Here is a 25870-nt window from a genome sequence, read left to right as displayed (position 1 = left end):
AGGAGATAGATACCCTACGCAGCCATTTCCTTCCCAATTTTCACATTGTTGCTCTGCTCTGGGAGTTGAGGTATCACCGTGAAGAAGGACATTCAAGTATGGACAACTCGAAGCGTGTTCGATATACATGCACAAAGGGAATCATGTGTTTTATCCTCGATCTCAACAACCAGACTTGGCGACCGTCCATCTCACAACGCCTTGCGCGTTCCGCATCCCACACCCCCCAACCTCTTCCGACTTTATGCCATGCCTATCCTATGGGAACCCGACAAGCCAACACCCAGGAGCCCCCAACTCCATGGAGTAACAGCAACAACGATACAAAATACAACTCCGCTTGCTCTCATCAGTCAGGTCGTGAACCTATGGTTAAGAACAACCAAGCCAAACTAGGAAAAATGGAAAAAGAGAGAGAAGGATCATCGTCGTCGAGTCCGCGTTCCATCCCAGCCATTCATTCAGACGATGATATTGGTCATATTCCCCAGCGGCCGGCGCTGACCGCCGCCGCGGTCGAGCAGGAAGCGGGACTTGTCGTCGCCGATCTTGCGGCGGAACAAGTCCAGATCGCGCAGAAGGCCGCGCATGTGCTCGTGCACGTCGTCCGCGTGCCGCTCATATCCCAGGGGCGCGGCCGCCGCCGCCGCGGCGTCATCCTCTTCCGTGTCCGCCGAGGCGTACCCGTCGTCGTTGTTGTCGTCGTTGTCGTTGTCGTTATCTTTCTCGGCAGCATCAGCAACGTCGCGGCGCTCGTTCTCCTTGTTCTCGTCGTCGTCACCACCACCGCCAGCAGCCGCACCTTTTCCAGACGCAAACACGGCCGGCAGCTGCGGGATCGGGTTCCGCAGGCTGTCGAGGGCGAGGCGGAGGTGGCGGCGCAGGGCCTCGTTCTCGGTCTGCAGGCTGCGGATCTTGCCCTCGGCGACGAGGCTGCGCTCCTCCATGGCCTGCTGCAGGGTGCGCACGCGGGCCTGGTACTCCTCGAGCTTCTCCTCGGCCTCGCGCGCGTCCTTCTCGCGGCGGCGCGAGTCGCCGACCACGAGCTGCAGCGCGCGGATCTCCGCCGCCATGGCCGCGATCTGCGCGTCCCGCTCCGCCGTGCTGATGCTGTCCACCTGGTTGACCACCGCGCGCGTGCGGATGCGCTTGGCCTGGTCCGCGTACCGCAGCGTCGACAGCGTCTCCTCGTAGTCCGACGGCGCGATGCACGCGATCATGGCCGTCTTGGAGTTGCCGCCCAGCGAGTCTTTGAGCAGCCAGGTGAGGATGCTGTCGCGGTAGGGGACGACGGAGGAGGAGGAGGACGAGGATGACGAGTTGTGGTCCTTGCGCGAGCCGTTGCGCCCGCGCTGCTGCTTGGGGTCGGCGAGCGCCGCGATGACGCGGCCGAGCGTGGTGAGGGACTTGTTGATGTTGCTGCCCTCGCGCAGGCGCTGGCCGGTGGCCTCGGTGGATTTGGCGCGCTCGCTGCCGGCCAGGTCGACCAGGCGGATGCGGGAGCTGCGCTCCGTCGTCTCGTCGGTCTCGAGGTCGTGGTGGATCTGCTTGAGCATGATGGTGAAGACGGCGTGGCTGCGCGAGCTGGTGTCGTTCATCTTGGTGCTGGCCGTCGTGCGGTTGCTGTCGCCCATGCGCATGTACCGGAGGATCTCCTGCAGGCTGCGGACGGGCACCTCGGTGAGGTCCTTGACGTAGGGGCCTTCGGTCGGGGACTCGCGGATCTTCAGATAGTAAGGCGGCTGGTGCGGCACGACGGGGACCAGCAGGTCGCGGACGTGCTCGTTGTAGACCTCGAAATAGGATACGCGCACGTTGTAGCTGATGTTGGGCGTCTCCTCCTGCGCGGCTGCGATGCGCTCGAACAGGTCCTCGCATGTCCGCGGTATCAGGCCCGGCTGGTCTGGCGTGCCCATCATCGTGTACGACTTGCCGGAGCCGGTCTGGCCGTAGGCGAAGATGCATGTGTGGTACCCCTCGAAGTTGTGGTCCAGAAACTCTTCGCCCAAGCTGTCGTAGATGTCTTCCTGCGTCGCGTAATGTTCGTCATTCGGGTCGTGGCTCCAGAAGCTCTTGTCGAAGGTAAAAGTCTTTTCCTCGACGACCTTGCGGGACCGCGCCCGCGCGTTGGCCGGGTCGGTGTCGTTGGGGACGAGCAGCGTGGTCCGCTGCCGGACAGGGTCCATGCGGATGAGGCATTGTGCATTCCGCTCGATCTCTGGGCGTGTATATCCAGCATCAGCATTAACGTAACGTGCATCCGAAATTGTGTGTATCCCGGGCGTTATCGAGAGTGGCCCTCACCTCTCGGCAGAAACGCGCGCACCCTCACAACCACACGCACATTGCCTCCCGGATCCGCCCTCGCGTGCGGCGGGACGGTGCCATCGCGCGAGCGCAGCGACGGGGTGCTCGCGCACGAGCGGACGGGGCGCTGGGCGACGTCGAGGTAGCCTGCGGAGTGCGGCATCAGGCGCGGGTCGAGCGAAATGCCAATCAAGGTCTCATTGATGTCGTCGACAACGTCCCGGAAGCGCCGCTCGAGGTTACTGAACATTTAGTTTCGCAGAAAGGGGCTCGTCGGCCTGGGTCGCCAGCTGTCGCTCTGGTGGGCTCCTCCTGCCTGCGATTGTTTACTCTTGCCCCGGTTGGGTGTCGCAGTTGCCGGGGTGAACGAGTGCAAACTGGCGGCCGTGTGCAGGGGTTGGTTGGGCTGGGAGCTGCAGCTCAGTTAACGTTAGCGGGGGCGGCAGCGTTAAACCCTGGAAAGTGGGCCTCTGTACTGCGCTGGCAGCAAACAGCCAGTGGCCCGAGCCTGCCACTTGCCAACCACCGACTGAATAAAATATCAAGGTAGTTGTTTGGACAGACGATGGGACTTCCTGGGACTGAAAAAAATTTGGAAGGCAATGAGAAGGAAGAGGTGGAAGAGGAATGAATACAGGGTGAAAAAGGAGGCAAAACTGAGTGCCCTTGAAAATATGTGCAGACAAGCTGGCAAGGCAAGGGACTGCCAAGGGTAACCGAGACAGAAACAAAGATCGAGGACGGATTACAACTCTCGCTCTTCAAACACCCGTCTACCCATCTATCCACCATCTTCAAAACGCCTAGCCAGAATCCCCATCCCCCGCGCCTACCCTCCTTCCAGATGAAATCACCGACCAAAAATGCAATCATGCCCGCTTCAACCCCTTACCCAACAGCTCCGCCCCAACCTCCCTCACCAGCCGCAGCCCGGGAAACGCCTTCTCCTTGGCCAGCACCACATCCGCCGCATCCATCGTCCTCAGCAAGTCCGCCAGCTCCCCCTCCACCGGCAGCCGATACGCCAGGAAGCCCAGCGCGAGCAGCATGCCCTCGAGCGCCTCGGCCGACGCCGCCTCCTGCGCGATCGCCTCGAGCGCCGCGGCCGCGAGCTCGACCTGGTCGGCCTCCGGCAGCGCGTCGCCGGGCCCGTCGCGGCGCCGCCTGCTGTTGGCCAGCGCCACGTTGAACAGCAGGCCGGCGGCGGCCACGCGCACGCTGCCGTGGCCGGCGTCGAGGAAGCTGGACGCGACGAGCTGCGTGAGGAGCGCGCGCAGGCGCTGCGTCTCGCTGTCAGCGGCGAGGATCCGGTCCGGGTAGAGCGGCGACGTGAACAGGTTGCACGCCATCTGCAGCGTGACGAGGCGCAGCGCGTAGGGGCAGCCGGCGGGCGGCAGGGCGTGCACAACGTGCGCGAGCACGGCCGTCACCGTCCGCTGCGCGGGTTCCTCGGCTAGGTAGCCGCTCACGCGGGGGTCGATGAGCGCGCACCGGAGGAGGTCGACGACGGTGAAGAGGAGGTCGGTCGGCAGGGCGGTGAGGGAGGCGCGCACGACCGCGGTGAACGCGTCCATGTCCGGCAGCGTGGTCTCGGCTGGTCCTTCGGACGATCGAGTCTCGATGAAGCGCTTCATGCTCTGTATGGCCGGATCTGACGCGGTGGGGCCCATTTTGGCGAGGAGCTTTGGGAGAGGCGGCACCTTGGAGAAGATGACGGGTTCGGCGTTGGGGTTGGAGAAGGTGGGTAGGTTGAGTGCTTGGTGCGGGTGTGCCGGCCACGCCATTTCCACCAGGAGCTGGGTGTTGCCTCGTAGAGCACTCGGATCCGCCCCGCTCCATCGATTTTCCTGCTCGCCCCTGAGGAAGGTAATGAAGGTCGGCGTCGCCGAGACGGCGTAGCGGCTGCCTATGTCGAACGCCTGTGAGATGTCCACCCTGATCAGGGCGCCCTTCTCCCCAACCTCAGCAGCCAACTCGTCATACAGCGGGTAGAGTGTCTTGCACGGAGCGCAAGTCGCTGAGGTGAAAAATACAACGGCGCATGATTTCCGGAACTTTTCCAGCAGCTCGTCGAGCTGAGCAAGACTAGAGACTACATGTACTTTGCCCAGGGGGTGGTGCAGTTGGGTCTGGGGCTTGACTGAACTTCCAGGGGTTTGCTGCTCAATGCCCAGGATGCCACCGCGACGCTTGCTGGCGTTGATCTGCTGAGTGAGGGTGGGCATGAGCATCTGGCCAAATGGAGAGTCTCTGTATGCACGGGTTGGTATTGGTTAGTCAAGAGTACTTTGCACGCTGGGCCCGTGGGACACGCACAGCACGGCTTGCGGCATGTTAATGATATGGTCGGGTATGCCTTTGCCCAGGAGAAACGTGGCAAAGTCATTGGAGAAGTTGTTGCAGTTGTGCCGGAATAAGTCGTAGGCCTAGAGCTGTTAGCGTCCATGCACGCTCCCGGCCTGCGACGTGCTGTCCACATACCTCGACGGTGTATATCTCCCGCAGTGAGTCTAGGTACTCCTCGATCACATTCAGTGGCACTATTTTGACGACAAGCTCAGCAGCTGGCGATCCATATTTTACCGAATACTTTCGGGTACGCACGTTCTGTCTTCCCAAGGTGCAACCTCTGCATTGGCTGTCCCAAGTGCGAAGAGCCCGGCCTGATTGCGACCACGTTGCCATCATACACATATTCCAGCCCGTTCAGCTCAATTGACGTGTGGTAGATAGCGTCTAGTTGGAAACCCAGAAGACCCATGGACATTTGCCGGGCCAGGCCTCCGGAGAGGTCGTAAACGAGTAAGTGGACGTCCATGATCGCCGCCGCGATGTGCAAGAGTGCAAGAGGAAAGCGTGAGATTCGAGTAACACTGTGCTGAGGTGGTCAGGAAAGGAGCGGATACGGTAGGGACCCAATGTGTACACGTCGATGCTGCACTTGCACAGCCTGCGGTTTCAAAGGCAGCAAGGCGTGACGACGAGAGGCGAGGTTGCCGTTTCTGGAAGGTCGAAGAAACCGGGAGTGGGTTGCTCACAGCGGCTTGGACAACCCGGAAGTGCCTGTACGTTACACAGGGACCGAATGTATTTCACGTATATTACGTCGCCTTTACAGACCTGAGGTTGTCCTGGATGCCCGTCGGCTGGTTCGGGAATTCACGCAGCGGTTTCTGGCTATATCTTGCTGAGAGGTTCAAGATGAACGACACCTTGGTGTATGCTAGATGCGACGGTTTAACTAGGGCGCCGCCGTGTTCGCGCCCTCCACCTCCTTTTCGATAAGCTGAAGTTGGGGGATGGCCGGCACGCTCGCCGCAGGTGATCTTGGCCTCCTTGGTAGCTTGCTCCAAGACTATAGCGGCCGCAGAGGCTGAAGACTGGGCTCTTAGCACATGTCCGTCTGGGATTGTTCGGACGCAGCAACTTACGGCGCCCTCAGTCTCCTCCCAGGGTCTCACAGAGGAGCATGCTTCCCGGCGCCCGGCCCGCACCCGGGATGGTTGCGTGCCTCGTAGGTCTCGCGCGGCACGGCAACCAAAGGACGTCTTCTTCCACGGGTGAAAAATATGAGGTGCCGATGGTAACACGCTGAAGTCGGCGTGACTGGAAGTGGGTAGTAGGCTGGTGCGCTGAAGAATGCGGCTCGTTTTCGACGAACCGATTGCTGAAGACTGATGACGGGGGAGGTTGATAAACGGCAGCCCGGTATCTTGAGTTTAGAGCACCGTTGACCGCCGCGGGCAGCCTTGGGTGGTGAGGAACCAGAGGGCTCTCACGCCAGCCCACGGAATCCCGCATACCTCGTCCTGCTTTTCATCTCCGTCTTCTCTGCCAGCGGGACATCCATCGACTGATCTGGAGTCCACGACCCGTCGGCTGCAAACTGAGAGGGCTAGCTGCCTGGTTTCACCGGTTTGCAAGGTAGAACCTTAAGTCGTCTGGGCTCACGAAATGCATCCTGGGAGGCGAGTCTCGCCGGACATACTTTGACAAGAGCGGTTGGAAGGGGCTTATTGGGTATTCGTCATCGAGTTCCGGCCATGCGGCAAGTGAAAGAAAGGAAAGATGGGCGGCAACATCTATGGTCAGCGGCTGGTTGGCCGAGTCGTTTGTCGAGCTTGCCAGCCTGTCCAGGTCGGCGACGATGACGATGTCGCGCAGGGCTGGACACGCGCCAGCGACGCTTCGGCATACCCTCACGAGCTGGACAAAGGACTTGCCTGTCCAAGACATCGCAATGTGCCTGAGCTGCGACACTTCATTCGCCTTGAAGCGATCCAGGAAGACAAGTGAGTCGGCGGACTCGCCGAGATAGACGACCGTCTTGTCCATATCGATCCACGGAACAGGTGCCGCGGTTGGGCTCCATCCTCGGCCGGCGAGTGGGACGTAGGTCCGCTCCATGACCCGTAGGGCTTCTCTGCACGTCAGGCCCGCCAGATATGTCGCGGGACCGAGGAAGTCCAGGGAGAAGCGGCCGGGATGCTCGGCGGCCTCGCCAGCCGGGACGGGTTCACGAGACACAGCGCATACAGTCCGCACCGAGAGCGCCTCTTCCCAGACCATAAGTCGTAGTTCGGCCGGTAGTCTCCAAAAGCAGGTGAATGTGGTGGGCAACATGTCTGTCGTGGCGCACGATGGGGTACCACTGGGCGGTTCTTGCCTCCCGTCAGGATTCCCGTCAGGATTCCCGTCAGGATCCGGCGAGGAGGGCGGCATCTTGGTGGCAGGATAACGCTGTTGATAGCTGTCACAGCACAGGGTGGGTGCGATTGAGCTGCGCTGCGTTGATTGAAGTGTGCGTGACACGTCCACGGCGCAACCTTGAATAGTAGGTTGCGTCGGTGGTGATTCGGTTGCTGGTGGTAGTGGACGGAGGATGGGAGATCGGATCTACTGATGGTTGCCAAATCGTAAACATGGAACTTGATGCCGATCGTACGGAGTACGGTATTCCGTCTTCCGCACACTACCAGCCCGCTTCCAGCGTGGGGGAGGGGTGGCGCCAGATTTGGCTGGGGTCTCCGTAGTGCAGTTTTCGGGAAGCGCTGCCTCGCCTCCAGATTTGGCCGTGCAGGCAAGGATCTCCCATGGCTCGCTCGCATCGCCATTCCCTGCAGGGCCAAACATCGAGACCCATTTCTCCCAAGCCAAGACCTTGGACAGCTGACAACCCCCCTAATCAAAACCCGTTCCAAGACGGTTTTTCGGCGTCTTGCTCCCGACTTTGGTGGTCAAACAGGGACAACGACCTCGTCCCTGCGTTACCGCTTTGGCCACGCCTTCGCTTTCATGTCTCTCGTTTAGAACGACGTTCAATTGATTGATTTGCCACCCTTGGCGGGCATGTGCGACCTGGTCCCGTAGCCAGCTCCACCCCCCTCTCCTTGCGATCTTTGGCGCCTCCTCCGGGACGTCGAACCCATCCCTATGCGACGCACGTCGGTCTCGCTGCCGACGAAGCACATCGCCTACGATCCGCACGAGAAACCAGACCGCTACGAACCGCGCAACCGCCACGCAAGCCTTTCGGCGAAGATGCAGTCCGCCTGGGCGTTGCAATCGCAGCGGACCCGCTACCTCAAGGCGGGCGCCATCATTTTCGTCGTGCTTGTTCTCTTTTATTGCTTCTCGCCGGCCGGCGTCGATCTCTACCATGGAGGTAGGTTGCGGCAGGGACCACGTTTGGATGTTGGCGTTTGGCGCTCTCTTGCTCACCACCTCCTCTCAGTATCATCAGACCTGGGGAACAAAGCCCAGGGACCGTCACAAGGCCAGATGCCCGCCGATTCGTCGTACGGCACCGACCGATGCACGAGGTCCTTTTCCAAGGACAAGCCGATTGTGCAATACGTGCTCATGATCGACGCTGGCAGCACCGGCTCGCGGATCCACGTCTACAAGTTCAACAACTGCGGCGCCGCTCCCGAGCTCGAGGGCGAGGTTCTGTTCAAGCAAACCGAAAAAATCGAGGGCAGGAGCAGCGGTCTGAGCGCGTACAAGGACGACCCCGATGCGGCTGCCAAGAGTCTGGACCCGCTCCTCGATGAGGCCCTCAAAGTCGTGCCGGACAAGCTGAAGGCCTGCAGCCCCATCGCCGTGAAGGCGACCGCAGGCCTGCGCCTGATCGGTGAGGAAATGAGCGCCAAGATCCTCGAGGCCGTCCGTCACCGTCTCGAGACGAGCTACCCGTTCCCCGTCGTGTCGCAGCAGGAGGGCGGCGTCTCCATCATGGATGGCTCCGACGAGGGTGTCTTCGCGTGGATCACCACCAACTACCTGCTCGGGAAGATCGGCGGCCCGGACCACAGCGAGACGGCGGCCGTGTTCGATCTCGGCGGCGGCTCCACCCAGATCGTCTTCCAGCCGAGCTTCGAGGGGCTCACCTCGGGCGGCATGCCCGACAAGCTGGCCGACGGCGACCACAAGTACGAGCTCGAGTTCGGCGGGCGCAAGTTCAGCCTCTACCAGCATTCTCACCTGGGCTACGGCCTGATGTCGGCGCGCGGGGCTATCCACGCGACGCTCGTCGACGACCTCCACAAGGAGCACAAGGACGACCTCTCGTGGACGCACCAGCCCGTCATCCACCCCTGCTTCTCCGCCGGTATGTCCAAGACCATCAAGGTGAAGCTGCCCGAGGATCATCCGCTCGGTCCCCAAATCGAGCTGAACATGACGGGTCCGGCCACCGCGGCGCCGACCCAGTGCCGCCGCCTGGCCGAGCGCATCCTCAAGAAGGACGCCGAGTGCAAGCTGGCGCCCTGCTCCTTCAACGGCGTGCACCAGCCGTCCATCGCCAAGACGTTCGCGCGCGAGGACATCTACTTCCTGTCGTACTTCTACGACCGCACCCAGCCGCTCGGCATGCCCGAGTCGTTCACGCTGCGCGAGATGGCCGACCTCGCCGCCCGCGTGTGCGCCGGCGAGCGCGACCGCGCCTGGGACGTCTTCGGCAGCGTGCCCGGCGCCCTGGCCGAGCTGCGCGGCCGGCCCGAGCACTGCTTGGATCTGAACTTCATGCTGGCGCTGACGCACACCGGCTACGAGATGCCGCTCGACCGCGAGGTGCGCATCGCCAAGAAGATCAAGGACAAGGAGCTGGGCTGGTGCTTGGGGGCGAGGTAAGCTCACTCTTTTTTTCACTTGGCTCATTTCCCCGGATTTATATGATATCGTTGATGATGTATGTATGCTGACTTCTGTGTGTACAGCTTGCCGCTGCTGTCTAAGGGATCGGGCTGGCAATGCAAGGTCACTGAGGTGCATTAACGGAGAAGAAAAAAGAAGGGGAACAAGCGGCCGCCGGGTAGGGTCAAACCCGGATGATTGGAAGCGGCAAGCGGAAACATGCATTATTTTACCTGTTCATATACCAATACCAATGCCAGGCCGGCTAGAGGCCGAGCGCTGCGCACACTGCGATGGAAACCGGCGTTATGGGCAAGGGGGCTAATTGTAGGGTTTGAAAGAGGGGGCGAGTCGGACTCGGCCCCTTACATCGGATGGGGAGCAAAGCGAATGCTACCTAATAATCCATGCGCGTCGTCGGTCCAGCAAGCTGGCTGTATGTCGACCTCTTCTTGACGTACAGGACACCCGGTTGCCTAGTACCAAGGTGGCCCCTTGGTACTGTTTGTTTCATGAACCCCGGGCTACCATCAAGGGCAGCACATGCCTATCGATGCCTTAAACGGGCTCTCATCTACCCGTGCCAATGTTTATTTCATTCCCAATTCGGCGTAGTATTCAACCCTTCTTTTTTTTCCAACCGTTATTCCTTTAAACTCAATATCTAATTCACCTATCCATCCCATACCCAACCCCTCCTCCCCCCACTCCAAATTCGGAACAACCCAAGTTAAGACTGACCCGTAAACCTGCAAGAAAAGAGAAAAATTACCCCGGCACGGCAACCATCCCAAGGACGTCCTCAACAACCTGCTCCGGCCCGACGCCCTCCAGCAGCGCCGCCAGCGCGACGGGCTCGCTGCCCCACTGCGCGCTGCGCTCGCGCGCGGGGCTGTCCACAACGCGCAGGCGGTGCGGGTACACCTTGCGCGCGGCCAGCGCGACCAGCGCGGGCGTGACGTAGGCGAGCCCGTGCAGGGCCGCGAGCGCGCGGCTGAGCGACGCCAGGTGCCGCGTCGCGGTCGGCGTGACACCGCTGCCGCTGCCGTTGCCCGCTGCGTCGACGGCGCGGTGCAGGCGCAGGAAGGTGATGATGTTGGCTTGGTAGCGGAGCACGTCGATTGAGGTGTAAGCTGTTTGGGATAGCTGGGAGAGGTGGGAGATGTCGGCCTCTGTGAGGGAGGGGAAGGCGGGTGCAGGTGCGGGCGGGGTGGGATGATGCGGTTGGGATGGGGTGGGCATGTTGGTGCTGGTGCTGCTGCTGCTGGTACTGTTGTTTACGGTGTTGCTGTTGGCGTTATTGTTGTTGTTATTGCTGTTGTTGCGCGTGGGCCAGCTCGGCTCGGCGGTTGTCAGGCCGAGGCCGGTCCCGAGAGAAGAGTGCCGCTTCACTTTCACCACGCTGGTGCTGGAGGTTGTGGATGCGCCGTCGTCATCGAGCTCGTCGTCGGGATTCTGCCGGCCCAGTTCCTCGTCGAGATAGGGGAAACCGTCCTCGTCTGGATCGTGCCAGTGGGAAAGGTAGAGGAAGTCGTTCAGGTGCGGTGTCACGCGCGCCTGGCCGCTGCTGGGGGCGCCGACGAGCGCGATGAAGAGGAACTGCTTCGGCGCCGTCTGCACGCTGGTCCGGGTGAAGATGCGCCGGGTGCGGAGGAGCTCAAGCGCTTGGATCTGAACGGCGCGGGGAGCGCGGTTGAGATCCTTGGCCAGGATGACATTGGCAATCCGCGGTTGAGACGTCTGTGAGCTGCTCCCGCTGGCGCCGATAGACGGCGTGCCTGGGCTTACTGGGACGCCGGTTCGCGGCGACGGGTTGATCGGGAAGTAGGACCCAGACGCAGAGGCCGGGCCTCCGCCTCCCATCGACGAGTGGGATTGCTCACGGCGGGGGTGGTAAGGCGAGACTGACCGGGTGTTGCTGGGCGATGGCGGTGCGCGGACTGGGGGGACCAGCAGGCCTGTCGCGAACTCATCAAGCGTTGTGTGGGCGTGGCAGCTGATGATGGCCGAGTTGAGGTTGAAGGTCTTGGAGGCGATCAGGCGCAACTCCTCGGCGAGCTCGTCGACGCTGTCGGGTTCAGTGCTGATCAGGCAGTGCTCGCGAGCAACGAGACACAGCAGCACCGCGAGCCCCAGGTCACTGAGGCTGTGGACCTTGTCCAGGAGCTGTTCATCCGCCATTGCCTAGAGTTCTGCCGGCTGCGGAATCCCTAGCCAGGCCATGTAAGATGGCAACGACAGCAACACGCCGAGGAGGGCACTTTGAAGAAGGCCGGGTCAAGTAAGCGCTCCGTCGCTCATTCACGCCTCATCTCGGTCAGACTCATTGCAGGCCTGTGACCTGCCACCTTGCCATTCCCAAGTTCTGCCTTCCCCCTTATCCAGCGGTGGTAGATCCCCAAGGCAGGGTGCGCGAGTTCGTCTGCCTGCCCTCGGAGTCGATCAGTCAGTCGAGGCCGTCACGAGGTTCGAATGAGCCATACCAGGAAGTTAGGTAGTGTCCACGGATGCTTTTCTCTTATCGATCAAGGTGAGTAAGGAGCTTGGGCCAAGCACGGTGAACGAGTGCAGGAGGGGCTGGGATGGAGCTTGTCCCCGCTTAGCCTATGCCTGAATCCGCATGGTTTCACCAGTGGGCCAACGCCAACACAGCGTCTGATTGGTCTGACCGCCAATCAGGTGCGTGCCCTGCCTTGCAGCCAGCCATCGCAGCCGGCTCGGCTCCATCGTCACTCGTCCAACGGAACGCTTGCGTCCATACGCTACCGTCCGCCCCGTCTATTTATCAGAGCTGCGATCTGCGCCTGTTCGTTGAGCACGCGATATAGCCTTGACCGCTCACCAACCCCCACCGTCGTCCAGCGCCCAGCGCCTCTTTGATTTCCAACTTGCGGCCCGCATACCAGCCACTCTGGGTGTTTCAGTCTGACGTTAACTGTGGTACATCCTCGACGCGCCTGCCTGCCCGCCTGCTCGCCTTCCCACAACGTCATCGACGGTCCAGCGAGACAGCGCCGCCATGGCTTCCAGGAAGAAGGTCCTGTTGAAGGTTGGCTGCGCCAGAACCTGTGCAGCCCGTCGAGCGTTGCTGATGGCATTTGGGTATCTAGGTTATCATCCTGGGCGACAGCGGTGTCGGCAAGACGAGTCTGATGAACCAATATGTACGCTGCCGCCCGCTGCACACCCCCACCCATCCGTTCCCCAGCGCAACGCACCACGCGAGCGCATCTTCTGACTATGCATTGGAGCACAGGTCAACAAGAAGTTCAGCGCCAGCTACAAGGCGACGATCGGGGCCGACTTCCTGACGCGGGAGGTGATGGTGGACGATCGCCAGGTGACGATGCAGGTGCGTGCGCGCGGGCAGCCCATCATCTATCATGGAGACTCTCCGCCTGAGAAATTGCACGCTGACACGCGCGGATGGACCGCATAACAGCTTTGGGACACGGCAGGGCAGGAGCGCTTCCAGTCGCTAGGCGTGGCTTTCTACCGGGGCGCCGACTGCTGCGTGCTCGTGTTCGACGTCAACAACTCCAAGAGCTTCGACGCGCTCGACAGCTGGAGGGACGAGTTCTTGATCCAGGCGTCGCCACGAGACCCGGATAACTTCCCGTTCGTGGTGCTGGGGAACAAGATCGACGTCGAGGAGAGCAAGAGAGTGGTGAGTCGGGCTGTTGGGGGGTGATGTTGCGTTGCGCGGGGGGCCGAAGCGGGACGCTGACGGTTGATCCTCAGATCTCGACCAAGCGGGCCATGACCTTTTGCCAGTCGAAAGGGGGCATCCCGTACTTTGAGACCAGCGCAAAGGAGGCGATTAACGTGGAGCAGGCTTTCGAAGGTAAGTTGGGCCTGGCTTGGTGCGTTGCTGCGCGTGCTGACGTTTGCAGTCATTGCGAGGAACGCGCTGCTCCAGGAGGAGTCGGAGGAGTTCAGCGGAGACTTTCAGGACCCCATCAACATCCATATTGAGAATGACCGGGACGGCTGCGCGTGTTGAGCAGGGTGCCAGCGCTATAATGATGCAGGTTTGACTTGGGCGTTCTTGCTTTCTGTATGATATCACGCTGGGTGTGTCTGGCTTGTGTTGTTTTGGACTCGGCCTCGATACAGACAGGCTTCCATCCCGTCCGAGGCTGCCCGAGGCTGCCCGAGGCTGCCAGGTTTTCCCCGGGAATGCTCCATAGAGGTACATTGGGAGCAATCAGAATAGGTCACGTTTGAAATCTAGGTGGGAATCGTTACACATGTGCCCGTGCGGTGTCTGGAGTTAACTGAGTGACATCTGCTGTGCCTTCCTGGGGCTTGCCCGCTACAACCCTAACCCTGGTGCTTGGGTGAGTCTGGACAGGGGTGGTGGGCTTGCCCCTGGCTGTTTCGTCGTTTGAGCCGACCAGATCGAGCTTCGGCTTCCAACCCCAGTTCTTTGGACAGCAGTGTTGTCGCCTTTCCGCGACATTCCTTGTGGCCCATTCCCTCTTTTTTCTCTCTCTCCTTTTCGAAATTTCCTGTACTTTCCGACGTCAAGTCGGCTCGCTGGTCGCCCGACCCTGGCTTCGACCGGCCCATCGCCGGCTCGTCGGTGTGTTCGGTGCCTGCGGTTCGCTCGGAGAATGCGCACTCGACCTGTTCCGTTCCTCAGGCCGCCTCCGTTCATTCCTTCATGGGGCTGAAAGCCCCAGCGACTTAGCAACTTCATACGCCGAGACGAACACAGCGTTTGTCGGTATCTCGTCAGTGCAGAGCGACACACGGGAGTCCACGCTCTGCAATGGCGCCGTCCGAGCCCCTCCTGCCAGGGGACTTAGCGGATCACACAGCACCGGCACATACCGAACACCCGAGCTCGTTCAATGATACCGCCGCTGCCTCGACCTCCTCCTCTTCCGCCCGGCGCAGGTCGCCGTCGACTAGCACACCAATGGTCGCCCCGGATCCACCGCCGGAACCGCTCCTCGCGCGGTCCTCGTCCTTGGCTACGATGACAGCCGGCGGCGGTGGCAGCAGCATGAGGGAGCAACTCGGGCTAGCCGGGATCGCGCGCCGCACGCTGGGTATCGCGTTGCTGCTTGTGGTGGTGTTTATGTGGACGCTGTCGAACTTCATGGCTAGTGTGAGTACGATGACGAAAAGAAACGAACAGTCTTTTGGAGAGGAATTAGGGACTGACTGTTTTGCCGCAGTATATCTTCTCCGACGGGACGTACAACAAGCCGTTCTTCCTCGTCTACGTCAACACCTCGTGCTTCGCCGTCTCGCTGATACCGCTCGCGATACGGTACGTCTTGAAGCACGGTGTGCGTTCGGTGTCGGACGCCGCGCTGGCGCTGTGGCGGGAGTGGCGACTCGGCATGACGCCGCTTAGGACTCGGGACCAAGGGGGGGAACACGGCAGGGACGAGGACGCTGCTGCCGGAGAGCGGCTGCTCGTCGATGACGAGGGCAGCCTCGAGGCGCTGGATCTACCGCGCGGGCAGGACAAGCTCAGCGTCGGCCAGACGGCGCGGCTGAGCCTCGAGTTCTCGATGCTCTGGTTTGCCGCCAACTACTTTGCCTCGGCGTGCCTCGAGTACACGAGCGTCGGGAGCGTGACGATCCTGACGTCGACGAGCAGCATATGGACGCTGATATTCTGCGCGCTGACCAAGATCGAGGTCTTCACCGTGCGCAAGTTGATAGGCGTGCTGGCGTCACTGGCCGGGGTGGTGCTCATCTCGTCGGTGGACCTGTCGGGGGCGAACGACGATAATCGCGGCAGCTTCCCGCACAAGTCGACGGCGCAGATCGCTATTGGGGATGCTATGGCCTTCTTCAGCGCCATCATCTACGGCGTGTACGTGACGGTCATGAAGAGGCGGGTGGGCAACGAGGACCGGGTGGACATGCCGCTCTTCTTCGGCCTGGTGGGCTTGATCAATGTGCTGCTTCTCTGGCCGGGCTTCTTTTTGCTGCACTACACCGGCATTGAACCCGTGGGTGTTCCCTGACGCCAACTCGTGAAGGCGTTTTTTCTTTCTAACCTAGACTGCCCAGTTTGAACTGCCGCCGACGGCCAGCGTATGGACCATCATCGCGGTAAGACCTGCCGGAAAACAAGCGAAGTTACCACTCGCTGACCCCCAATATCAGGTGAACTCGGCGGCCTCCTTCCTCAGCGACATCCTCTGGGCCTATGCCATGCTCCTTACGACGCCGCTCGTTGTCACAGTCGGCTTGTCGCTGAACATCCCCCTATCCCTCATCGGCGAGATGATTCAATACTCGCAGTACTCGAGCTGGCTCTACTGGCTTGGAGCCGGGGTTGTGTTTATCTCCTTCTTGTTTGTGAACCACGAGAGCCACGAAGAGGACCGCGACGGTAAGGACCAGTCGGTCGGTGGGTCAATAGGTACCATGGTATAACTTCCTTTTGCTCGGTTGGAAGACCATTGGCACTTTTCCTTGGCTCGTTGTTTACGCAGGTAGAGGCTCAGAGATAGACAGCATCAGGATACCCAGCACAGGTTTCACGCTTCGTCGAGGTCACAGCGAGAGAGCATGTGCCTGTCTCTTTTCCCAGCCTCAGAACAAGGAATTCAAGCCAGTTAATGAATGTAGCAGCGATAAACACTGGAGAAAGTTCTCCGCTGCCCTTCTTACCTTCCCTTATAGACGTCTCCTTCCTTTCTTTCGTCCCTACTGGAGCCATTCGAGGCTCGCTCATGCCTTCCGTGCCAACTTTGGAGCCGATCAACCAGCTCAGGAGCGATATGACTGCTGTACAGTCCGTATTGTTCTTGTGTTTCCCCATCGATTCTTGCCCTAGACTGCTATCGTAGCCACGGCAGCCTGCTGCAATACATGCAAGGTGGACAAGCCCGTATGGCAAAGCAGGCTGCCTTCTGTTCCCTCATTTCTCGCTCGCTAGCACCAAGAACTCGGCACACTGATTCCTTTAACTTCGCCATAGCGCACAGCTCTCAGAGCGGCCGACGCAATCACTGCCAGCAACTGCATTAAACAGCGTTCTGAAATGGCCTCTCAAGGCGCCGCCTCGGGGTCGTCGGACCAGCCTCCCCTCGGCGACCGCATCAACACGGCTACCAGAGGCCGCCACTTGAAGCTGAACCAAGACATCCTGCGGCACCTCCCCGACGCGCTCCCTCCGTACGCCAGCGACCCATCCGCCTACGTCACCGGCCTGCTGCACATCGCCCCGATCTACCAGACCTTCGAGTCCCTCTGGCAGGAAATCCTCGACGCTCACCCGCCCGACCCTCGACACTCACCCGCTGCCTCCGCGACAACGTCCCACGAGCCGGACACAACACCCTCAGCCAGCAACACCAACCACCCCGGCATCCAACCACCGCCATCCTCCCGCATCCCAAACCTCCTCCGCACCCTCCACCTCCCTGCCCTCCTGCGCACGGCCCCGCTCCTGCGCGACATACGCACCATCACGGGCTGGTCCACCCGCACCACTCTCGCCCAGCTCGCCGCCATCTCTTCCGCACCATCTTTTTCTGCCTCCTCCTCCTCCCCATCCCCTTCCGCACCCTCCGCCTCCCCGCCCACCGGCGCTGAACCCGACACCCTTCTGCTGCACCACCAACCCCACCAGAAACAACAGCACCAGCAGCAGCAACAACACTACCAACAGCAAGCGCTGCCCGCCTTCCTGCACCACATCCGCCGCACCGTGGCCGCGCGCCCGCACGCCCTGCTGGCGTACGCGTGGGTGCTGTACATGGCGCTGTTCGCGGGCGGCAGGGAGATCCGGGCGGCGCTGGAGGGGGCTGCGGGGGAGGGGTTTTGGGGGGCTCTGCCTGTGTCTGCGTCTAGCGCTGGGGCTTTGCTCGTGTCTGGGGGGCGTGGGGCTGGGAACGAGGACTGGGATGATGACGAGGACAAGCAGGAGCAGGATAAAGCGGGGGCGGGCAAAGGGGAGGAGGGAGAGCAGGCGGCGGCGCTGCCGCTTGCGTTCTTCCGCTTTGAGACGCCGCTGGACGGGGAAGACCTCAGGGCAGAGTTCAAGCGGCGCTTCGAGGAGGCCGGGCGCGCGCTGACGCCGGCGGAGAGGGACGAGGTGGTGGCGGAGGCGAGGCACGTCTTTGACGGCGTCGCGTCGGTCGTTGAGCAGCTTGCTGGCCTCTGCAAGGCGGCATCCCGCGCCAGCACGCCGGCCCGGGTTCGGGGCCAGGAGGTTGCTCCGTGGCTGTTCTTGCTGGCATTTGTCATTGGGTTGGCGTCAGGCATAGGCCTGGGGTTGGTTTGGGGTGATGCTGTGTCCCTAAGGCTGGCGTAGTCGGGCGTCCTTTTCGGGAAGCTTAATGGGCTGAACCTCTTAGTTTCCTCAATAGCATCATCTTCAGGTACTCCATAAAGCAGAATGATACACCCGAGCGCTTGCTTCGCCTATACAACCAGTAGAGACATATACTGCGTACCGACCCGTGAAGCCAGCACGCTACTCCCAACATAAAACGACCCCACGGAAGGGCCATGTCCTACTCCATATGCGCCGTACCCCTTTCCCGTGGTATGCATGCCGGGTAGTAAACAAACCCAAACCCAAGCGCCGCGCCTCAGCCAGAGAGCCCCTGGCGGAACCGGCCAATGCAGACCCAATCCAACCCAACACGCAGTACCCAGCCACCCGGAAAGGCGGAAGCTCCCGCCCCGGCTCAACACCGTAAATCCACACAAAAACAAAATCCACGCACGCTCAAGCACGCACACACCCCTCCACACCCGACCGACCTCCCTCCCTCACCAATCATCTGCATCGCCATCCCACCGATCGCCGACGTCCGCCCAGCCGCAGCCCCACCTCCGCCCGCCCGTCTCGCCGCCCAGCCGCAGGTCGGCCGCCCTCGCCCGGTCCTCGCTCCAGCAGCGCACGAGGAAGTCGTCCCCGACCGTGACCAGCTTGCCCTCGCTCGTCCACGCCACGGCGCCGACCTCCTTCCCGTGCCCGCGCACGAGCGGTGTACCGCGGCGCCCGACCGGCACGGCGCAGTCCGCCGCCTGGCGCGAGAAGAGGTTGCTCATGCTGTTGCTGCGCGTCAGCGCGGGGACGGCGGCGGTTGCGGAGCGGAGGCCGGGTCGGGATGGGAAGGGGTTGATGTTGTTGTCGTCGAGACTGGCGGTGGGGCTGCCGACGTAGTATAGTTCCTGCTCCGCATGGTCTGCTGAAGACGACCACGCGTCGCGCAGGTAGCGCTCGTCGGTGGGGAAGAGCACGGCGACGCCGTCGGAGCTGCCGACGGCGAGGAGCTCCGAGCGGCCGTCGGCTGCGTGCCGGATGGCCGCCTTGACGTAGAAGCTTGTTGCGTGGAAGAGCGGGTGGCGGAAGCCGTACAACGGGCCAAGGCCCGAGTGGGCGGTGCCGTGCGGGTGGTGCCGCCGCCGCGGGGGCTCCGCGCCGGGGCGCGCCGGGGTGAGTTCGGTTGCGTGGCCGAGTACCAGGTGGGCGGTGCTGTAGGCGTAAACGGTGTTGTCTTTGCATAGCGCGTAGAGGCGCGAGCCGTCGCCGCCGAGCGTCATGGAGCAGATGCCGAAGGGGCGGAAGGCGGCGTGGCCGGGTGGCGGGGCTGTAAAGGACACCGGGGTGCTGGCTCTGTGGTGCCGGCTGGTATGGACCGCGCGAATGTCCCAGAGCTTGATGCTCGCGTCGGCCTCGCACGCGCTCAGGAGGAGGTGCTCCCGTCCGGGCGGAAGAAACTGCAGCGCTGTGACTGACACCTCGCCGATCCGGCCGGGGACTTCGCCTACCCGGGCCACGTCACCGAAGGCCGAGTTGACTGACTGGCCTTTGGATGGCCGCGTTGTCCGCGCGTGGGCGTCCCAGATACTGTTGACGACACATCCTGGGCTCAGCGGCTTGGGTAATCGGTGGTGCAAGCCGGCTTCGGAAGATACCGTCAGATCCTGCACCGGGCCGCCCCGGCACCGCAGGTCCCAGATTTGCACGCTGCCGTCGCGGCCCGAGGTTGCTAGGACGCATCCCGACCCACGGCCCGGCTGGAAACGGACCTGTTTCAAGGACGCGGTGTGGTGGCCTAGGACAGAGATGGGCCTCTGCGTCATCATGTCGATTACTCGCCCCGTCTGGTCCCCCGACGCAGTAGCCAACAAATAGTCGTCCTCTGAGAAGGCCAGGTCGATGATGGCGTTGCCGTGGGCCTGGAAGGACAGGTGAATCTTGGAGAAGTCCCTGCTCGAATCTAGCAGTCGCACATAACCTTCCTCGTCGCCGACCGCCACGAGCCTGTTTCCTGAAAGGGGTCAGTCGGCAAGTGGCATGTCGCGCTAGCCTGACGCCAAAACTCACTGTGGCATGTTGCTGTGCAGAAGGGTATGGCACGAGGCGCTCCCTCATGGCTGGATGAGAAGTGCACATCTTCCGGCCGGCTGTAAAAGTCTGCCGTCTCGGTCCTCCAGTCTGGCATGGCTGGTTAGTTAGCATCCAGAGAAGGCACAATGAGAACACGCCATGTGCATTCGTACCAGCCACGGGACACTCCAGCGGTCGGTCGCTGGCATAGCGCATCGCGCCCGTCATCCTCTGCACGAGCTGAGCGCCCAGTCCTCGGCGATGAAGCGGCACGGGCCGCTTGTACAGCGGCGTTGCGGCTGTGGGTTCCTCCTCGTCGTCCTCGGGTACATCGTCATCTACAAAAACACCGTCTCGCAGGCCCTGTCTAGACTTTAGAGACTGTATTGGGCTGCTCAGGCCGGGCCTCAAGTCCGGGGTCGGAAGCAGCGGCGAGGAGTTCAGCGGCGACGGCAGAGGGTTAGTCTGCTTCTCTGGTGTAGTAAGCTGGACCCTGCGACGCTTGCTCCGGTGTGCGTCCTGGAGATGAGGCAGCGGCAGGCTGTCGTGACCGAGATCCTCGGAGGGGGGCTTGAGCGGGCTGGACGGCGTCTGGCCGCGATTGAGGGCCGGGGCGGTCAGGTCGCAGAGGGCCTTTCGGACGGCGCTTGGCTTGGACGAGACGCGGGATCGCGGAGTGAAGAACCGCTGAAACTTCCTAGGTGTTATCGACGGATTTCTTCGCTCCTTGCCCCGGCTCGGCGGCGCTCGGGGGGGCGACGAGAGCAAGCTGGTGCCCAGCGTGCCCGAGCTCTTGGCCGCGGAGGAGGGGGTCTTTCCGATTTCTGACATGGTTGACGGGAATTCTAACGAGTGATGTCCAAGTCCTGCCTCGGTCGTGCGCATGCAATAACCTGGCCGCGATCAATTGGCCGTATCAATGCTTCAACCGTCGGGAACATGAAAAGAATATTGTCGACGTCTCGCTCAGCGACGCCCGCTATTACAAGCTAATGCCACTCTACAGCCGGCAGACAGTGACAACCATGTCGGAGCGAGAGCGCAGCCTGGCTGTTGCAGAGTTCGATGGTGAGCAGCAGGCAAGCCGAGACCGGCTGGAGGGGTTGATACGGGTCGCCCGCTCCGTTCCTCAGAAATCGCCTGCAGGACGCGGTCCGCGGTTGCTCGTGTATGTAGGACGCGCTGGCGGCCAGGGGGTGTAAGATGGTTGGAGCTGCACCGAGCCTATGAGGTGTCGAACTGAGCTTCAGCTACCGTGTCGGGCCAATCAGCAGCCCCAATCGTGCTTCAAGTGCTTGCAGCAGCGGCCCCGCTGATGCTAAGTTCAGAAAACGCAAGAGCAGGAGCAACCCCGCCATTGGTCTCGCTAATGTTAGGTAACACACCATTTCGCCTGAACGTTCACTTATCGGCTTATCTGGCCTGCGTCTCCGCCAAAAATTTCGGTGCATGCAACGTCCACACGGCCAAGTTCGTAGGCCGTCTTCCGAGATCCAGGCCGTCGACACCGGGGCCCAGTACGACACCACGAGGAGGATCGCATCGCTTGGCCCAGAACAGCCGACACAATGGCGATCCAGAAGAAGCACGGCAAGGGCCGCCTCGACAAGTGGTATAAGCTCGCCAAGGAGAAGGGATACCGCGCTCGTGCCGCCTTCAAGCTGATCCAGCTCAACAAGAAATATGGCTTCCTCGAGAAGAGCAGGGTCGTGCTGGATCTCTGCGCGGCGCCCGGAGTAGGTTAAAACCGCGGGCGGAGGCTGCATGGTAATCTGAGAGTGTGCGCGGGTGCTGACGGAACCAGTCATGGTGTCAAGTGTGCGCCGAGACGATGCCCAAGGACAGCATCATTATCGGTGTCGACCTCGCTCCCATCAAGCCGATTCCCAAGGTCATCACCTTCCAGAGTGACATCACAACCGAGAAGTGCCGGGCGACCATCCGCACACACTTGAAGACGTGGAAGGCCGACTGCGTGCTCCATGACGGCGCTCCCAACGTCGGCACGGCCTGGGTGCAGGATTCATACAACCAGGCCGAGCTCGCGCTGCACTCGCTGAAGCTTGCCACCGAGTTTCTGATCGAGGGCGGCACTTTCGTGGTATGTTTCTGGAAGACAGGGGGAGAAACTGGAGGAACACGGATGACCTGACACCGCTGCAGACAAAAGTATTCAGGTCCAAGGACTACAACCCCCTGCTGTGGGTTCTCAACCAGCTGTTCACCAAGGTTGAGGCGACAAAGCCCCCGTCCTCGCGTAATGTCTCGGCCGAAATCTTCGTCGTATGCCGCGGCTTCAAAGCGCCGAAGCGCATCGATCCGCGCCTGCTCGACCCCCGCTCCGTCTTCGAGGATCTGAAAGACCCGGCGCCAAACAACGAGGCCAAAGTGTACAATCCCCAAGTGAAGAAGCGGAAGCGAGAGGGCTACGAGGAGGGAGATTGTATGTCACCTTTGTCATCCCCCAGATTTGCCGCGCTAACCTCGGCGCAGACACGCAGTTCAAAGAGATCGCGGCTAGCGAGTTCATCCAGACGACCGACCCGATCGCCATCCTCGGCCAGTACAACCGGCTGACGTTCGAGCAAGCACAAAACGGCGATGTGGCGCTGGCTGCGCTAGACAGGTTGCCCGAAACGAACGACGAGATTCGCGCCTGCTGCGCCGACCTGAAGATCCTTGGGAGGAAAGAATTCAAAATGTTGCTGAAATGGCGCCTTAGGGTACGCGAGATCTTTGGGCTCCCCACGAAAAAGACAACCAAGACTCCGATCGCCGAGGAGGTGGCAGAGGTGGAGAATATGGACGAGGAGCTCAAGATCCAGGAAGAGCTCCAGCGGATAAAGGAGAAGGAGTTGTCCAAGAAGAAGAGGGAGAGGCGCAAGGAAAACGAAAAAAAGCGCAAGGAGATTGTGCGCATGCAGATGAACATGACGGCGCCCATGGACATTGGGATGGAGCAGGAAGGGCCCCGAGGCGAAGGCGCCATGTTTCGCCTCAAAGCGATCGATCAAACTGAGGCTCTGCGCAGGATAGCAAAGGGCAAGATGGCCATGCTCACCGAGGCCGAGGCGAGGAAAGACCGCGACTCCGGCATCGGCTCTTCCGGCGAGACGGACGACGAGAGTGACGATGATGGGGATCGGCTGGAGCGGGAGCTGGACAACATGTACGACCAGTACAAGGAGAGAAAAATGGCAGCCGACGCGAAGTACCGGGCCAAAAAGGCTCGGCAAGAGCACGCCGACGAGGAGTGGGAGGGCGTGTCGGCCAGCGAGAAAGGGGACAGTGATGACGAGGACTCGGCGCTTGAAGAGGACAGCAGCGACGACTCGGACGCCGAGGAGCGGGGGGACACTAGCAAACCGCTTATACGGGACCTCGATAACACTCCTCAGGACGGGACGGGGCTCTCAAAGCGGGCCCGCGGTTTCTTCAGCCAGGATGTCTTCCAGAGCATTCCGGGGTTACTCGATGTTCCGGAAGAAGAGGAGGAGGCGAGCGAGGATGAGGTGCCGACTATCCAGGAGCAGAAGAAGAAGCACAAGGAAAAGCCGGCCTCTAAGGACGAGGAGGGCAGTGGTGACTTTGAGGTGGTCAAGCGGCACGAGGATGATGACTGGGAGGAGACGGAAAAGAAGACCAAGGACGGAAGACCCAGTAAGTTGAGGTCCTACGCAGCCGGTCCATCCGGAGACTGACGTTGTTCAGACATCGACATTATCACCGCCGAAGCCATGACGCTGGCTCACCAGCTGGCCCGCGGCGAGAAATCGGCCCACGACATCATCGACGAAGGGTACAATAAATACGCCTTCAAGGACCGGGACGGTCTGCCCGACTGGTTCCTGGATGACGAGAGGAAGCACGACAAGCCGCACAAGCCCATCACCAAGGAGGCGGCGGCGGCGATCAAGGAGAAGCTGCGGGCCTACAACGCCAGGCCGATCAAGAAGGTGGCCGAGGCGCGGGCGCGGAAGAAGCTCAAGCAGGCCCGGCGGCTCGAGAAGCTCAAGAAGAAAGCCGACCTGCTCGCCAGCGATGAGGTTCGTATACGACCCCTCTTTTTGACTCGTGCCTCGTCGCTGCGTACCACTTGCTGACTCATTATCGCAGGGCATGTCGGAAAAGGAGAAGGCCACCAGCATCGCCAAGCTGCTGTCTGCGGCGGCCCGGAAGAAGCAGAGACAGCCGGTCAAGGTTGTCAAGGCCGTCGGTGTGAACCGTGGCATCGCCGGCAGGCCGAAGGGCGTCAAGGGCAGGTACAAGATGGTGGATCCGCGTATGAAGAAGGAGATGAGGGCGCTGAAGCGGATCGCGAAGAAGAAGAAGAGATAGCGGCAAGATTGGCGGAAAGGGGACGGCACGGGGCGACTTTAATCCAAGGGCTTCATACCAGATGCCACGGCCGGCTTTAGAGTTTGGAATACCACATGTTTAGGGGGGAACGGTACCGCCGTCGTCTTTGCAGCTGCTATCTGTCTTGCTGGATACTGACCTGACAAATGTGCTCAACGGGTAGAGCGGGCCGGTGAAGTCCATGTCGTACCTAGCCAGCCACATCAGGGGTCGGAGGCAACGAGGTACGGGAACTCGGAAACTTACCAGTAGTTGACGGCAATGCACACCCCTTCGGGCGAGCAACTCTGCGAGACCTTGTGATACCTGCCAGTTACCTCTGGCGTCAGCATATGTCTCCACAATCTCAATCTCAAACCAACAAACGCTGGAGGGCAGGAAGGCAACCCACCACAAGCAAGGCAGATACAGCATATCCCCGGGCTCCAACGTCACCCTCATAGGCTGCGCCAACCTCGAATACCTCGTCGCGTTCTCCTCCGGCCGATCCGGATCCCAGGTCGGAAACGGCACCATCCCCTTCTTCCCCTCCTCCTCCTCCTCCTGGTCGGCCTCCTCCAGGTCCTCGTCCAGCACCAACTCCAACCCGCCGCCGCCGCCGCCGCGGCGCCCATCCCCCGCGGCGCCAACCACCCGCCTGTACCGCGCGCCCCTGAGCAGCCGCTCGTTCACGCCGGGCTGGAACGCGGGCGGCAGCAGCGTGAAGTGCTTGCGGCCGGCGACCTGGACGTACAGGTTCTCGTAGGCGTCGCGGTGCAGGGCGGTGACGGAGCGCGAGTTGCCGATCCACAGGTTGACGGCGTCGGGACCCCCGCCGCGGGCGCCCGCGGCCAGCGCGACGCGCGCGAAGGCGATGTCGCGCGGCACGTGCGCCTGCAGGCGCCGGTACTCGTGGCGCAGGTTGTCGTTTTGCGTCTGGGCGTAGCGCACCTCTTCGGGTTCCCCCCGGTGGTGGTGGGCTTCTGCAGAGGGGGTTGAGGAGGAAGGGGAAGGGGGTGAGGAGGAAGGAGATGGGGATGGGGGAGGAACAGTGGCTTTTGTTGCTTTTTCTTGGGCGGTGAGGTAGGAGAGGAAGGCGCTGAAGGGCTGGTATTCTTCGTGCGGTTTGGCCAGGACGAGGGTGGTGGTACCGTCCGGGTTGGTGAAGGGTGTCGGGGCGTCTGCGTTGCTGTTTGGGAAGGGGTGTGTCAGCGATGAGTAGCACGGAGGAAGAAAAAAATGAAGAAAAAAAAATTAACATACCCCGCCGGCGTTACAGCAACATTGACAAGCTGATCGCCCAGATACTGTGTCAGAAAGTCGACAGTCCATGTCCTAGTAGCCTGCCAGTCGGCTGCGGCACCCCTCACGACGAAAGGCGTGTTCCGCGCAACGAATCTCATGAATTCGAGCGGGCTCGGCTCCTCGGTGAGCTCCTCGACGATAGGGCTGTTGAGTTCATTGTAGTTTGTGATGAGCTCCTCAATTGGATCTTGAGATTGGGGGAGCTCCATGGTGATAGTGTGAGGCGTCGTGGGCGTGCCCGAATGCAATCAATGTGCCATGGAGGTCTGCTTCAAATTGTGGCTGAAGGCAGCCCCCGAAACACTCAGAGCAGCAGAGAGACCAAGGAATTTGGGACAGCCAACGGGTCTCTCAGCTCTGACATTTATTCTGCTGCCTCGAACCGTCTTTTGAATGCAGACCAGCAAGGTGTCTGAGGATTGGGGACAAATGTTTCCATCAGAAAATGATATTGTGCCTCAAGAC

The 25870-nt window shown here is 61.2% G+C and overlaps 10 protein-coding genes across 10 annotated transcripts; 4 read left to right on the top strand and 6 right to left on the bottom strand.

Annotated features, from left to right (window-relative positions):
* Positions 1-76: 76 nt before the first annotated feature.
* THITE_2107025 (uncharacterized protein) lies at positions 77-2723 on the bottom strand. The gene is made up of 2 exons (XM_003648920.1): positions 2305-2723; positions 77-2218 (listed from the first exon to the last, which is right to left on the bottom strand). Exons 1-2 carry the CDS (start codon positions 2555-2557, stop codon positions 462-464), a joined length of 2010 nt encoding a protein of 669 aa, XP_003648968.1. The 5' UTR covers positions 2558-2723; the 3' UTR covers positions 77-461.
* A 453-nt stretch (positions 2724-3176) lies between these two features.
* THITE_2042644 (uncharacterized protein) lies at positions 3177-5125 on the bottom strand (the record flags this gene model as incomplete). The annotated part of the gene is made up of 4 exons (XM_003648919.1): positions 3177-4557; positions 4624-4733; positions 4789-4847; positions 4912-5125. 4 exons carry the CDS (start codon positions 5123-5125, stop codon positions 3177-3179), a joined length of 1764 nt encoding a protein of 587 aa, XP_003648967.1.
* A 608-nt stretch (positions 5126-5733) lies between these two features.
* On the bottom strand, positions 5734-7251 carry THITE_2107023 (uncharacterized protein). Its single transcript, XM_003648918.1, has one exon. The coding sequence runs from the start codon at positions 7027-7029 to the stop codon at positions 6217-6219; it is 813 nt and encodes a 270-aa protein (XP_003648966.1). The 5' UTR covers positions 7030-7251; the 3' UTR covers positions 5734-6216.
* Positions 7252-7410: 159 nt separating this feature from the next.
* THITE_2107018 (uncharacterized protein) lies at positions 7411-9896 on the top strand. The gene is made up of 3 exons (XM_003648917.1): positions 7411-7972; positions 8042-9434; positions 9525-9896. Exons 1-3 carry the CDS (start codon positions 7741-7743, stop codon positions 9580-9582), a joined length of 1683 nt encoding a protein of 560 aa, XP_003648965.1. The 5' UTR covers positions 7411-7740; the 3' UTR covers positions 9583-9896.
* Positions 9897-11794, bottom strand: THITE_2107016 (uncharacterized protein). The gene has a single exon (XM_003648916.1). It carries the CDS (start codon positions 11620-11622, stop codon positions 10210-10212), a length of 1413 nt encoding a protein of 470 aa, XP_003648964.1. The 5' UTR covers positions 11623-11794; the 3' UTR covers positions 9897-10209.
* A 362-nt stretch (positions 11795-12156) lies between these two features.
* THITE_2107012 (uncharacterized protein) lies at positions 12157-13723 on the top strand. The gene is made up of 6 exons (XM_003648915.1): positions 12157-12490; positions 12552-12605; positions 12698-12793; positions 12884-13108; positions 13183-13285; positions 13335-13723. Exons 1-6 carry the CDS (start codon positions 12461-12463, stop codon positions 13442-13444), a joined length of 618 nt encoding a protein of 205 aa, XP_003648963.1. The 5' UTR covers positions 12157-12460; the 3' UTR covers positions 13445-13723.
* A 528-nt stretch (positions 13724-14251) lies between these two features.
* On the top strand, positions 14252-15974 carry THITE_2061844 (uncharacterized protein). The gene is made up of 4 exons (XM_003648914.1): positions 14252-14557; positions 14628-15416; positions 15478-15519; positions 15574-15974. Exons 1-4 carry the CDS (start codon positions 14366-14368, stop codon positions 15844-15846), a joined length of 1296 nt encoding a protein of 431 aa, XP_003648962.1. The 5' UTR covers positions 14252-14365; the 3' UTR covers positions 15847-15974.
* Positions 15975-18195: 2221 nt separating this feature from the next.
* Positions 18196-20593, bottom strand: THITE_120558 (uncharacterized protein; the record flags this gene model as incomplete). The annotated part of the gene is made up of 4 exons (XM_003648913.1): positions 18196-18453; positions 18574-19703; positions 19760-19870; positions 19936-20593. 4 exons carry the CDS (start codon positions 20591-20593, stop codon positions 18196-18198), a joined length of 2157 nt encoding a protein of 718 aa, XP_003648961.1.
* Positions 20594-21120: 527 nt separating this feature from the next.
* On the top strand, positions 21121-24150 carry THITE_2107005 (uncharacterized protein). The gene is made up of 6 exons (XM_003648912.1): positions 21121-21498; positions 21567-21863; positions 21926-22205; positions 22256-23422; positions 23474-23808; positions 23879-24150. The coding sequence occupies exons 1-6, from the start codon at positions 21331-21333 to the stop codon at positions 24098-24100; spliced, it is 2469 nt and encodes an 822-aa protein (XP_003648960.1). The 5' UTR covers positions 21121-21330; the 3' UTR covers positions 24101-24150.
* Positions 24150-25822, bottom strand: THITE_2107001 (uncharacterized protein). Its single transcript, XM_003648911.1, has 4 exons — positions 25364-25822; positions 24513-25289; positions 24368-24427; positions 24150-24311 (listed from the first exon to the last, which is right to left on the bottom strand). Exons 1-4 carry the CDS (start codon positions 25612-25614, stop codon positions 24200-24202), a joined length of 1200 nt encoding a protein of 399 aa, XP_003648959.1. The 5' UTR covers positions 25615-25822; the 3' UTR covers positions 24150-24199.
* Positions 25823-25870: the final 48 nt, after the last annotated feature.

This window comes from Thermothielavioides terrestris, chromosome 1, assembly GCF_000226115.1.
Source record: "Thermothielavioides terrestris NRRL 8126 chromosome 1, complete sequence".
Taxonomy (NCBI): domain Eukaryota; kingdom Fungi; phylum Ascomycota; class Sordariomycetes; order Sordariales; family Chaetomiaceae; genus Thermothielavioides; species Thermothielavioides terrestris.
This window is presented reverse-complemented; position numbering and strand designations above follow the sequence as displayed.

Bases quoted from the DNA above. Each gene is read 5' to 3' on its own strand.
- THITE_2107025 (XM_003648920.1), bottom strand. From the start codon at position 2,557: ATGTTCAGTAACCTCGAGCGGCGCTTCCGGGACGTTGTCGACGACATC. The intron at 2,219-2,304 runs GTGAGGGCCACT...ATACACGCCCAG, and splicing joins GCGCGCGTTTCTGCCGAGAG to AGATCGAGCGGAATGCACAA.
- THITE_2107023 (XM_003648918.1), bottom strand. From the start codon at position 7,029: ATGCCGCCCTCCTCGCCGGATCCTGACGGGAATCCTGACGGGAATCCT.
- THITE_2107018 (XM_003648917.1), top strand. From the start codon at position 7,741: ATGCGACGCACGTCGGTCTCGCTGCCGACGAAGCACATCGCCTACGAT. The intron at 7,973-8,041 runs GTAGGTTGCGGC...ACCTCCTCTCAG, and splicing joins CGTCGATCTCTACCATGGAG to TATCATCAGACCTGGGGAAC. The intron at 9,435-9,524 runs GTAAGCTCACTC...CTGTGTGTACAG, and splicing joins GGCTGGTGCTTGGGGGCGAG to CTTGCCGCTGCTGTCTAAGG.
- THITE_2107016 (XM_003648916.1), bottom strand. From the start codon at position 11,622: ATGGCGGATGAACAGCTCCTGGACAAGGTCCACAGCCTCAGTGACCTG.
- THITE_2107012 (XM_003648915.1), top strand. From the start codon at position 12,461: ATGGCTTCCAGGAAGAAGGTCCTGTTGAAG. The intron at 12,794-12,883 runs GTGCGTGCGCGC...ACCGCATAACAG, and splicing joins ATCGCCAGGTGACGATGCAG to CTTTGGGACACGGCAGGGCA. The intron at 13,286-13,334 runs GTAAGTTGGGCC...TGACGTTTGCAG, and splicing joins CGTGGAGCAGGCTTTCGAAG to TCATTGCGAGGAACGCGCTG.
- THITE_2061844 (XM_003648914.1), top strand. From the start codon at position 14,366: ATGGTCGCCCCGGATCCACCGCCGGAACCGCTCCTCGCGCGGTCCTCG. The intron at 14,558-14,627 runs GTGAGTACGATG...GTTTTGCCGCAG, and splicing joins TGTCGAACTTCATGGCTAGT to TATATCTTCTCCGACGGGAC. The intron at 15,417-15,477 runs GTGGGTGTTCCC...TAGACTGCCCAG, and splicing joins ACTACACCGGCATTGAACCC to TTTGAACTGCCGCCGACGGC.
- THITE_2107005 (XM_003648912.1), top strand. From the start codon at position 21,331: ATGGCGATCCAGAAGAAGCACGGCAAGGGCCGCCTCGACAAGTGGTAT. The intron at 21,499-21,566 runs GTAGGTTAAAAC...TGACGGAACCAG, and splicing joins ATCTCTGCGCGGCGCCCGGA to TCATGGTGTCAAGTGTGCGC. The intron at 21,864-21,925 runs GTATGTTTCTGG...ACACCGCTGCAG, and splicing joins TCGAGGGCGGCACTTTCGTG to ACAAAAGTATTCAGGTCCAA.
- THITE_2107001 (XM_003648911.1), bottom strand. From the start codon at position 25,614: ATGGAGCTCCCCCAATCTCAAGATCCAATTGAGGAGCTCATCACAAAC. The intron at 24,428-24,512 runs GTGGGTTGCCTT...GGTAACTGGCAG, and splicing joins CTGTATCTGCCTTGCTTGTG to GTATCACAAGGTCTCGCAGA. The intron at 24,312-24,367 runs GTAAGTTTCCGA...GTGGCTGGCTAG, and splicing joins TGCATTGCCGTCAACTACTG to GTACGACATGGACTTCACCG.